At 50.6% G+C, this 12,478-nt stretch overlaps 1 protein-coding gene across 1 annotated transcript; it reads left to right on the top strand.

Moving 5' to 3' along the window:
• The first annotated feature begins 1,492 nt into the window (after positions 1-1,492).
• Positions 1,493-12,478, top strand: CCNL1 (cyclin L1). Its single transcript, XM_065747870.1, has 11 exons — positions 1,493-1,819; positions 1,952-2,026; positions 2,116-2,225; positions 7,809-7,929; positions 8,323-8,387; positions 9,703-9,802; positions 9,923-10,027; positions 10,267-10,408; positions 11,171-11,282; positions 11,402-11,500; positions 12,126-12,478. The coding sequence occupies exons 1-11, from the start codon at positions 1,517-1,519 to the stop codon at positions 12,472-12,474; spliced, it is 1,581 nt and encodes a 526-aa protein (XP_065603942.1). The 5' UTR covers positions 1,493-1,516; the 3' UTR covers positions 12,475-12,478.

Consider the following 12,478-nt stretch of genomic DNA (forward strand, 5'->3'; position numbering starts at 1 on the left):
TAAAACATTAAAGCTTCAATTGGAAGTTAGGAAGAAGTTCTTCACTCTGAGGGCCGTGAGGTCAGAAAGCAGTGGGTGCCCCATTCCTGGGGGTGCTCAGGGCCAGGCTGGATGGGGCCCTGGGGGTGTCAGCCCGTGGCAGGGGGGTGGAACTAGATTATCATTCCAACCTAAGGCATTCTATGATTTATTAACGTAGAAATCAGAGATCAGCTTGTCAGGCTCTGCAGTGTTTGCTCCCTTTTTTATATCCCCACCTTCAGCACTCGGGGGTTAGAGACCTGATACAACCATGGCATTACCAGCTTCCCCCTTTGTTATTTCTTTAATCTGCATTACTTTCAGCGATCTGTAAACTCCTTTCACTGCTGCAGAGATGATTAGCACGAGCACTGTGCGTTCACTGGCTGTGCAGTGCACCAAAGAGGGCTGCTGGAGGTTTCTAAAGGAAAAGACCTCCAACGCTCTGGGGTGGCTTCTTAAATCTATGTAAAATTGTTTTAAAATCTCAGTGACTGTGCAGTATGCGGTTAAAGGAAAGGAAGTTGTGAAAGGGGCAGGAAATAGGGTGGGTACAGAACCCTTCCAGCTAACCAAACCCCTGCTGAGCCACAAACTGCAGCACCACCCAGCGCTGGGGAAAACGGGAAAAGCAATGAAATCCTTCAGAAGAGGCACTGTTCCAGTGACAGTTGGCTCTCAGACCTCAAACGCAAATGGAAGATTGACTACAAGCACTGTGGACTCTGAAAACCTTGCTTGTAAAGCCTCGCCCCGACCGTGACTCTGAGCCCAGTGCCACACCTGGCTGCTCCACACCTCCTCGGCTGCCCTGTTTTGCCCAGGCCACGAGGGCCGTCTCTTCCCGCCGGGCCCGGTTCCCGCCCTCAGCGCCGCTGAGCGCATCCGAGGCCACGCGGGGACACGGCTCCGGCGCACAACATGGCGGACGGCAGCGGGCGGTGTCAATCAGGCCGAGGGAGCCAATCAGATTCCGTAGCCGGCCGGAGAGGCGGGGCTTTCCCGCCAGCTGCGGGGAGGTAGTTCCGGCCGCGCGGCGCAGCGATACGGGCGCGGTGCGGCCGTGCCCAGAAGTGACGCGAACCTGCGGTTGCGACAGCGCCGGGTCGTGTCCTTCCCCGGGACTCAGCGCTCTCTTTCCCACTCCGTGGGCTGTTTCCCCCCGAGAGCACCCGCAGGAAGGAGCGCGCTGACGTGGGCGCCGCGATATCCCCTCTCGGAAGCGGCTGTGCCGAGATCGTTCGGAGTGACATCAGGAGGAGCGCAGCCGGGCGCCGTGGCATAGACTGGGACGGCTCCGAGCGCAACCGCAGCCCGGCACGGGGCCCCGTCCCGCCGTCACCCCTCGGCCGCTCGGGGCGGGGCCGGCGCGGGCGGGCGGGCGGACGGACTCTTTTTTCCCGCCGCGCCGCGCGGGGCCGTTGAGTGCTGCGTCACAGTGCCGGGCAGCGCCACTCCGTGCGTGGCTGCGGAGCGGAGCGGAACGGTCGCCATCATGGCCTCCGCCGCCGCGCACCCGCCCCCCCCGACCGCCGCCACCGCCCCGACCGCCGCCACCGCCGCGTCCTCCGCCGCTCCGCCGCCGCCGCCCCTCCCCCCGCCCGCCCCGGGCATCCTGATCGGCGACCGGCTGTACTCGGAGGTGTCGCTCACCATCGACCACTCGCTCATCCCCGAGGAGCGCCTCTCGCCCACCCCGTCCATGCAGGACGGCCTGGACCTGCAGTGCGAGACCGACCTGCGCATCCTGGGCTGCGAGCTGATCCAGGCGGCCGGCATCCTGCTGCGCCTGCCGCAGGTGAGGCCGGGCCGGGCCCGGGGGAGGTGGGGGGGTGCGGCCGCCATTGTGGGGGGGGCGGTGGCGGCGGAGCCGGGCACAAAATGGCGGCGGTCGCGCGCGCTCACGGCCGCCTCCTCTGTGCCCTCACAGGTGGCGATGGCGACCGGGCAGGTGCTGTTCCACCGCTTCTTCTACTCCAAGTCCTTCGTCAAGCACAGCTTCGAGGTGAGCGGGGATGGGGTGGGGGTCCGCTGCTCGGCGCGGTGCGCTGGGGGCTTTGCGACGGGGCTGACGGGGCCGGCCTTCCCCCGCAGATCGTCGCCATGGCCTGCATTAACCTCGCGTCCAAAATCGAGGAGGCTCCGCGTCGGATAAGGGACGTGATCAACGTGTTCCACCACCTGAGGCAGCTGAGAGCCAAAAGGTAAGGCCGGTTCCGGCTTCCCGTCACCGCTGTGCCCTCTGCCACCAGAGCCCTTAGGTGGCCCTGAGCCGCTGGGCCTGCGCTGTGCGGCAGCCCTCGTGCCTTTCTGCTGCTAGGCTGTGGTTGTGGGGTGAGCAGGTGGCAGTTTGCTGAAGGTGGAAGTTGTGTTTGTAGCAGTAGTGCTGTTGTGCTCTAGAAACGGTGATTCCTTTTTGGAAAGGAGTTGAAGAGAGCGTGGTTTGGCCTGCAGTGGGTACGGCTGTAATGGCAGCAGCTCGACGAGGAGGAAGTATGATTGAGCCTTGGAAAATGGAGGTATCTCTCATTGCAAAAAGTGAGGCTTGTCTTTTATGGTACCGCGTGCATGCATTGGAGCTGCAGTGTAAGCTCACCTGATCCACATGTGGATCTGGTAAGTGTAGCTGAGGAGCTGTCTCCAGTTGCGAGTGCCTTATTCTGCATTTTTGTGTGGAAAGTAGTGTCTGTTTTCATGTGGAGAGCAGATTAACAATGTGCGTTGAAAAGGAAAAAGGAACGGGTAAAGGAAAGGAGAGTTACCATTAATCACTCAATTCCTTTAACTATGTTGGGCAGCACTGTTACAGACTGAGGTGGGAGACTTCAGCTTTGGTGTAGCAGCTTTACTTCTAGGAGCTGACTACTGGAGGTAATCCATGGCTGTAAAGGTAGGGTTAGTTCTCAGCTAGGACTTCACATTCACGTTCTCACATATCACTTTGCACACCAGGTTACAGCAGGAGTTCAAACTGAGCATTCTGTTCCCTTCCTGAGGAGTAGCAACCACTTAGGGAAGCCAGCTGTTCCTTGGGATGTTTGTTGTGGCTGTGCTCCCGTGGCATCTGAAACTTGTACTCTTATTGCCTTGTGCTCATGTCTTTGGAGTTAGCTTCAGATAAAAGAAGAACAATTCAGTGTTAAAAGTTCATGTGGCGCTTAGTTTTGTTGTGTTGTTGGGTTTTTTTCCTCCATTTCCATCATCAGTTGTTGTCCCTGATGGCCCAGGGAGAGTTTTGTCAAGTTATGCAGAACATGGATTCTGTGGTGGGTTTTTTTATGACGAGGGAGTCTGGTTATTGGATTTTTGAAGCTGATGCAGTGATTTGTAATGTTTTGGCCTTGATCTTGATGTGGAAGCCTGATTAATTGTATGCAGTGCCTTTTTTGTAAGGAGAACACAAATTAGTTGTTTTTGTGCTATACAAAGGATCAGAAGCTGAACTTAACCTGTGAACTTAAGTCTTTCCAGCTAGCCTGTTCCAAATCAGCTTGTCACTTACACGTTTACGTGGTGTCTAAAAGCATCATGTTGAGAAGTCGTGTACTTCTACCCATTATTTTCTGGCACAATGGGTGCTGTTGGTGTGAGATTCTGAGTGAATCTGCATGAAATTAATCTTAAAATGCTAAAGTCTGATTTTCAGGCTCGCTTTTTTTTTTTAAACAGGATGTAAACATTTTTCTGTACTTTTTACAAGATGACAAGTACATGATCTGTACATGTTATTAACTTCAACTCTTTTTTCCCTTGCAACCGACTATACAGCGACCAGCTACATTTACCAAAGCCTGGGTGATGTGGAGTGGTAAAGATGAAGCTGTCGTCATGGCAACAGTGAGTGAAGTATCGAAAATCCCCAAGGAGAAGCCAGTGCTCTGAGAATAGGTCACTGGAATCGGGGGACTAACAGGTTGGCCGATGGTGAACCATTTGGAAGAACTCCTGTATCTTGTTATAAGCTTTTTTCTTTGCTGTCCAGGTTTTTAGAGTACTAGCTTAATCTTCTTTTATCTGAAGCTAACACTTAGGCTGTAGTTAGTTTCTCACACCCAGCCCAGAGCTGAGATGAATGGGTAGGCTGCTGTACTTTCTTTCTGCCTGTAGTCTGGCTTTTCCATTAACTAAAGCTCTTAACCCACACGTGAAATTTGAGTAGACTTGCTTTCTTAAACAGTTTTGGGTCCTTAGTTCCACTCTGTGGGTCTGTAGAAGTGCAGTTTGGATTGACAGTTAAACATGCCATTGTTGTAAGATGCAGAACCTTAAATCTGTGAAGCTATTGACATTACTGATGATGTAAGCACTCCTTCTGTGTGTGTTTGCCGAAGTGGGAATTGCACTGGGATGTCCTTTTGTAAGTCATGCAGTCAACAGAGTTACTGTGAGGTGGTATTTCTAATGCTGGGGAATAAGAGAAAGCTTTAAAAGAAGTGTTTGGGGCGAGCACGATGTCTTTTGAATCTCTCACAAGCATATGTCATGTAGTATTGCATGTGAAATGTTTGTGTGCATGAAGTCACATTATGGAAATGCTGCTTTCAAAAAAAAACATGCTGAAATCTCTCTGTTCTCAAACAAGTGTAACTCATGTTTGATATGCAGAATGTAGTTTGAAGTTAATTTTACTTATCTTCAATGTGCCTGAAAGCTGCGGAAAGTCCTTAAGAGGCTTCAGCCAAACGTGACTGCTGTCATTTGTGACCTCACGAGTGCTCTGTGGTGCTTGGCCGGCCGTTCCTCGCTTGCAGCACTCGGGCAGTGCCCACTTTTGTGCTCGGGTGGCCCGATCCACTCAGTGGTGTTCTTTACCAATCTGTGAACGTACAGTGCTTGTGTTTACGGTGTTGGACACGCATGTAGAACTCAATTTCTGCTGGGGTTGGCTGCTGTAAGAGATGTGCTCTTTGAAAGGAGATGCTGCTGGGGAGTACTTGCAGTGTTTAAAGCAGAAGCACACGCAGGGCACTTTGCCCCCAGCTTACCCCATGTTCCAAAGGTATCAAACTTCAACCTCGCACCTGAGGAAGCTGTGGTTATATCCAGCACTCAGATCCTGTTCGTCAGAGGGATTTTAAAGCAGCGTGTTTAATTTATTCTGTTACAAACGTGTTACAGCATTGCTGAGCTGTCTCTAAACCCAGATGAAGTTTTGTGGCTGTTGACTGATTTACCAGCACAGGCACTGTACACCACTCTTAAGTATGAAGTCATGCCCAGGGTGCTCCTTCTGGTTCATAACAGCAGATTGGAAGTAGGCATTTGTAATGCTGCTTTGCTGTATGGGGTTTGAAGCTGATGTTTTCTATAGAAGCTTTTAAATCATTTCTCTGATTTGTTACTCCAACCCCAAACCGATTACTTCCCGGCTCTGAGAAGTGAGGGCAGCAGATGCAGTACCCAGCCCTCTCATTGCTAAAAAGTTGTGCACAGGGAGATCTCTGAAGTCCACAGCTTGTGAATAATGACATCCCATCACTGTGGAGTTGCTGGCAGAAGTGCAAGTCAATAAATCTTACACAATGGGGAACTAACTGTTGCCTGCAGTAAGATGCAATAAAATCGTACTCAGATTTCTTTCTGAAGAAGTAGCTGTAAGGCTGCATTCAGCTATTTCTGGATTTACTGTCTGGATGAGCTGATATTTCTGTGGCCTCCTTAGGAGTGTAGATCTCTGGAGCTTGTCTCATAGGTGACAGGAGTATGTAACTGAGGGCACACAGATGAAGCATGCTTCCAGGCAGTGCAGTAATGTTACAAACACGTACAAAGCGTGGTGATCTGCCCTGCAGAATGGCAGTGAAAGCTGACGTGCAGGAGGGCTGGCAGCCTTTCCTCTTGTTGTTTTCCTGACTTTTAGAAGTGGCTTTTGGAGAGAGCAGACCCACGTGGAAGGAAGTGGTCCTATGGGGGGGATGTTAAATGACCCCATGCAGCCGTGTGGTCTCCCTATTGAGCTGTGGGGCAGTAAGGCAGAGCTGTTCCTCCAGAACTGCCACCTGTGAAAGGCTCTGCTAACAAACCTAAACAGTTTGTGCTCTCAATGATGCCATTCAGAACCATAATCAGAGATTACATCAGCAATCTCTAGGTAAAGTTGTACCAAGAAATGCTGCTAGAAAACTCCCCAATTGACGTGGAGTGGCTCCAGCTGCTTGCAGTGTGCTGTTGGTCCTTCCAAGCAGTCCTCCTGCTCTCTAGAGCATTACATTCAGACTGCACTTGTCGTGTGAGCTGCTGCTATCCCAGCTTCTCTTTGGAACTGGTCACCTTAAAGAAACCTCAGGTCCTTCTCCAGTTACTTGCTGAAAAATGACGTACTTTGACTGAGTGATGCTTAAAATACTGCAGTCACAAACCTCAGAATCTCACTCGGAGTGGGAGATAACAAGGGAAGTGCTGTTACCTGGAAAATGCTGATGGCAGCAGTAATGCTTGAGCTGCAGGGCCTTCCTGCCACCACAGAGCTGCTGGGAGCTGTTCCTCACCCCTTGGCACAAGCTGGGGGAGCTCGTGCTTCAGGTGCACAGAGATACAGCGCAGTGTTTTACTGGTGAAGTGTGTGGCTGCTCGTATCCTTGTGCCCGTGGTCACTGTCATCCTTGCAGGTGACTGCAGGAAGAGCACTTGTCTTAAAGCCAGGTTTGCTGCAGCTGGGGAGCCCTTGTAATCCAACTGACCCTCCCTTCCTGGGATGGGAACCCAGAGGGGTTTGAGTGTTTTTTCACACTCTGACAGATTGGGAAAAAGCAGCGTGATCAATGAGTGGGACTTGTGTTAACTGGAGAAAGACAAGTCAGGGCTGGGATTAGGAAATATTCAGAACTTCTTGCAGTGCTGCTTTCTGTTAAGGTAAAACAAATTGCTCACTGGTCCTTGGGGTGAACTGGAGTTGTGGGGTGAACAGCTGTGGTTTACTGGAGTGTAACTACTTGCAAAACCACTCTTCTGCACTGGAAAGCATATGGGACATGGGAGGCACATTGCAAACAGGAAAGGTTCTCTTTGGCAGTGGGTGCAGCGTGGGAGTGATGACAAGTGAAGCCCAAGCACAGACAGAGGAAAGAGTACAAACTGGGGCACGATGCTTTGCCTGAACCACGGAGCACCTTATTTCAGTTGCAATTAAAAAACCCAAAAGCTTTCAGGAGTTGAGGCTTTGGATTTGGAAGTTCAGTTAATAGTACTGGCCTTTGGAATTGTGCCTCGCCAGATAGGGGTTGCTGTGCAGGTACTGATGGATGGCTGCAGTGTGCAGAACCACAGACAATTCTTTGCTGTGTGTTAGATGTGTTGTATGTCACAGTAGGGCTGTCCTGTCTGAATGATTTTGTCTCCTGGTGCACAGAAAACTGCAGCTCCCGAAGCACACGTGTGCTATGTTAATGTCAGTGGAATCCTTCTGAGAGCTGCTGTAGCTTTTGCCCTCAGTCCTGCCTGGCAGAGGTAACGGCACTGTGCTCTTTCTCCCCACCTGCGTCACGAAATGCAAAAGTTCTCTGAGACCTTTGCTGTGCAGCTGACTTCATTCCAGTTCTTACACCAGCATAGTTTGTGCACGCAGTAGGGGAGGATTTTTTCTCTTGGCCATCTAATCCATAGGTAGTCCAGCGCAGAAACTAAACTAGTTTATCTAAACTTGGACAGCACAAGATTAATGCTTAAACTTGCTTGCAGGAGTTGAAAACCGTTTTCTGTTGCCATTAGTTGGTTGGAAGGGAAAACAGAGATGCCGCTGTTATTTGGATATGCAAAACAGTTTTGATTTTATTTCTTGCAAACTATAGGACTCCAAGCCCCTTGATACTTGATCAGAACTACATAAACACCAAAAATCAAGTAATCAAAGCAGAAAGGAGGGTACTGAAGGAGTTGGGATTTTGTGTTCATGTCAAGCATCCGCACAAGGTGAGTTACCAAGAATAATGTCATTTGTACATAGTTCCCTCTGCTGATGGCAGCACTGTGAGGCAGCAGGGGCAGATGTGACAGCAGTCAGACTTCATCTGCTTATTCCTTGACTGTTGTCAGGAGTGCTTTTGCTTAAGCACTTGAGCAGATAGCTGCAGTGGCTTGTGGAAGTTCCTTCCCTGGGAGGTGTTAAAGGGGGCTGGCTTTGCACCTCACAAACGAGGAGCAGAGTGGTGTCTGAGCGTGGCCACTGCTGCGTGGGCTTAGAGTGTGTAGCTAGAAGAGGAGACCCCTGTGTACTGCAGTACTGTTTTGATTATAGGTAATTATTTCTTTACCGTTGCTTTAAATGTTAACACAGTCTCTTTTTTTCTTTCCCTTCACCCTCAGATCATTGTAATGTATTTACAAGTCTTAGAGTGTGAACGTAATCAAACCCTGGTACAGACAGCCTGGTAAGTTATTTTCTGTTCTCTTCCTAGCCAGGAAAATAGTAGCAGAAATAATAAGCCTGATGAGCCATATGCAAAGCAATGAGATGTAAGTTATTACATAATTATTTACTTTCAAAACATTCTAGTGATTGTTTCTGCTTACTATTTTCATGGCTTGATTCCACTCTGTAATGGAGAACTCAATTTAACTTTGTTCTTTTTTCTACTCTTTAATTAAAGGGTAGTCCCTGATGGTAAGTCATAGAGCTCTGCCCTCGCACCTCAGCCCATGACCTGGGGATGGCCTGTTTGGCTGCCCTTCTCTCCAGCCAACCCAGTGCAAGCTCTCATCCGAGATTCACTGAAGTGGTCCATATCCATCGGGCAACATCTTCTAGTTCTGTCTGGGTGTCAAAAGGATTTGTATATTTGCTTTGAGAAGTACCTGTTAAAAATGTTTCTAAATGTATTTGTTGCCTAGCTACTGTATACTGCAGTTTATTTAAAGGGCCCATGGACACATTGGGGAGATGGTCTGCCAACATGAGTTTGAGTTGGTTTAACACTTGGCTAGACTCAAGGGTTGGTTTTCTTTCTGTTTTTCTTAATGGATTAGTGCATGACGCATGCTCACGTAGTATCCGTATGGGCACTGTTCTGTAGAGTCAATACTTGCTGACTGCTGTTTGTTTCTCTCCTGTAGCTCAAACTTTAAAAGTCGTGGAGATCTCTGCTGTTTAAATGTATCTCTTGGCGTGCACTGCTTGGCAGTGCTGCCCTGCTGGAGGAGGAGTAGCCTAGTGAAGCAGGAGATCTGTTGCTAACTTGTAGGTCTGCTTAACACGAAGGTTTTAAAAGACAGCGAGCAAATTGGATGCTTCTCCTTGGGGATGAAATTGGTGTTAATCAAAGCACACAAAAGATTGAAATGCAATGTTCTGTGAACTCTGTAGGCTGCATCTAGCCTCTGGAAAATGGTAGGTTAAAAACATGCTCTATTCTCATGCTTGCATTCGAGTCTCGAGCAGATTGGTTTTGAAATATGAGAGCGTTGGTGTTGAAAGCAAGCAGCTGCAGGGATGAGAAGTACTCGCTGGTTTGGTGCAGCATTGTTACACAGCATTACTTGCATTGGCTTTCCAGAACGATGGGAGTGGTGCAGACTTCTTTCATAGAAGTACAGACTATAAACATCAGATGCAGTAACTAAAGAAACAAAAGTATTGAATATAATAACAGAAAAAATAATAAAGTCAATTGAGTCTCCAGTATTGTTATCCTCTAAATAAGAAGATGCAAACCTAAGATCCAACCTTGCCTGAATTCTGTTTTTTAGGAATTACATGAATGACAGCCTGCGAACAAATGTGTTTGTTCGCTTTCAGCCAGAGACTATAGCATGTGCTTGCATTTATCTTGCTGCTAGAGCTCTGCAGGTGAGTGTAACTGCCCTTCCGTGGGCTTTTGTCGCTGGACGTTTGGTTTCGAGGAGCAGCAGTGCAGGTGCTGAGCGTGCAGGCCGTGCTCTCCAGCTCAGGTTGCTCCTGTGCTTTCAGATCCCGCTGCCCACCCGCCCGCACTGGTTCTTGCTCTTTGGCACTACAGAGGAGGAGATCCAGGAGATCTGCCTGACAACTCTGAAGCTCTACACCCGGAAGAAGGTACCTTCATCACACGCTGTGTGAGCTGTCTCACAGCTCTGGGGGTTTGGGGTGCATCTCCGTGTGGATGCAGCCGTACGGGCTCTGCTGTGTGACCACTGCTCTCTAAGGGGAGTGTGAGATCAGATGCAGAAGCTCAGTGGCTCGTGTTGCTGGGCAGAGGGTTGTGGGAGCCGTGTTTTGGAGAAATGGGATGAAAATGCTGAAGTTAGCTTTATGCTGCTGTGTTGCTTCAATAGCCCAACTATGAGTTACTGGATAAAGAAGTGGAAAAGAGGAAAATGGCACTACAGGAGGCTAAACTGAAGGCAAAAGGCCTAAATCCGGATGGGACTCCTGCACTTTCAACACTGGGTGGCTTTTCTCCTGCATCCAAGCCATGTAAGTTTATTCTCTTGTGCATAATGCTTTTTGACACCACCATCTGAAAACTGTACTGATGTATTTCTGTAAGCGCGCGTTTGCTTGATGAGCTGCTGGACAGCTCAGTCTTTCTTACAGAGTTAAGAAGCAAGAGAGGTTTTCCATGCTTGTCAATAAGTGATAGAGTAAATCAGGGGGCACAGAAGCTGCTTTGCTGTGCCTATCATCTGATATCTCAAGGTAGCAAGTGTAGATTTCTCCCTGAAAAATGAAAGGGCTCCTTTGTATTTGGGGCCTGGTTTAGAAGAACTTGAGCGTAGGCAGGGGCTGTGGTGGGGCTGCCAGGCACCTGCTAACAGAGAGCTCGGGGACAGCTGCTGACAGAGCTTTGCCTTCCTCTGCTTTTTCAGTAAACCTGAAGGGCTGAGTCTCAGAGCAGCGTGCTCGGCCTGGAGGCAGCCCTGTGCCGCTTCCCTCCGCCCGCTGGCCGCACGCTGCTGCGTGTCTGTCTGCCCATGGGCATCAACACCGTGCTGATCTCAGAGGGAGAAGGAAATAGGATCATGCAGTCACTGAGGTTGGAATAGACCTCTGAGGTCTTCTGGTCCAACCATACACCTCCCACCAGTACAGCCTGCAGAGCAGTGTCCCTTGTCCTTAAACACATACATAGCAGCTCTTGAGTTCGTGTTCACCCTCTGTACCAACACGGTGTCACTATGCATGGCAAGTTATGGCACAGTCCAAGTAAAACATCTGATGTTGAATTTAATTTTGTAGCTTCTCCAAGAGAAGTGAAAACTGAAGAGAAGAGTCCGGTGCCTCTGAACACCAAAACCATTAAAAAAGAGCCAGAAGAAAGGCAGCAGGCTTCAAAGAGCCCCTACAACGGGTAGGTGGAAGAGCTGTCCCTGTAAGATGGGGAGTGAACCACTTCTGCGTTGTGTTAAACAGCTCAGCAGTGAACACCTCAGGAGGGTGACCCTGCTTTGTTCCTCTTCCCCCTTCCAGCATGAGAAAAGAAAGCAAGAGAAGTAGGAGCAGCAGAAGTGCGAGTCGGTCTCGGTCAAGAACAAAGTCTCGGTCTCGGTCTCACACTCCCAGGCGGCAGTAAGTGCTGGTTTAGTTTGGGTGCCATGGGGCCTGGGGGAGGTGGCTCTTTGTTGCTGCTGGGTTTTGTTTTATTGTGGCTTTTCTTTGAGGAGGGGGTGAGCTTTGTCATTCTTTCGTTTATTTTCTGGGATCGGAGGGGGGCGGTGTGGGAGCAGAGGCGGTGTTGGCTGATGGCATGATCTGCTTGTAAAGACTTGAGAGGCTGTGGATGCCCCGTCCCTGGAGGTGTTCAGGGCCGGATTGGGTGGGGCCCTGGGCCACCTGGCCTAGTGCTAAGTGGGGAGGTTGGTGGCCCCGTGTGTGGCAGGGGTGGGATGTTCGTGATCCTTGAGGTCCCTTCCAACCCGGGCTGTTCATGCTGCAGTTGGGGTGGAAGCTGCTGAGTTAGGGAGCACCTCATTGATATCTGAGTGCTGCTGATTTGGTTACTGCCTTTTTCCCCTCTAACCCAACGCTGTGGGGAGGGTTTGTGATGAGGCGTTACGTTCTGGCTCGGCGCGTTCTGAGGACAGGCCTGCTGCCCCTCACTCAGCCCCTCCACAAACGGTCGCTGCTTTTCTGGAAAGCTGGAAGCAGGGATCTGTGAGCGAAGGTAACGTCCGAACGTTCCGTTTTCCCCAAGCTACAACAACAGGCGCAGTCTGTCTGGGACGTACAGCTCGAGGTCGCGGAGCAGATCCCGCAGCCACAGCGGCAGCCCCCGCAGGCACCACAACCACGGCTCCCCACACCTCAAGGCCAAGCACGGCAGGGAGGAGCTCAAGAGCGCCAACAGGCACGGCCACAAGAGGAAAAAGTCCCGGTCGCGTTCGCAGAGCAAATCCAGGGATCACTCCGACGTGGCCAAGAAGCACAGGCACGAGAGGGGGCACCACAGGGACAGGCGTGAGCGGTCGCGCTCCTTCGAGAGGTCCCACAAAGGCAAACACCACAGCAGCGGGCGCTCGGGGCACGGCCGGCACCGGCGCTGAGCGG

This window comes from Cyrtonyx montezumae, unplaced genomic scaffold (assembly GCF_038088225.1).
Source record: "Cyrtonyx montezumae isolate F1298 unplaced genomic scaffold, pur_monq_1.0 scaffold_5, whole genome shotgun sequence".
NCBI classification, from domain to species: domain Eukaryota; kingdom Metazoa; phylum Chordata; class Aves; order Galliformes; family Odontophoridae; genus Cyrtonyx; species Cyrtonyx montezumae.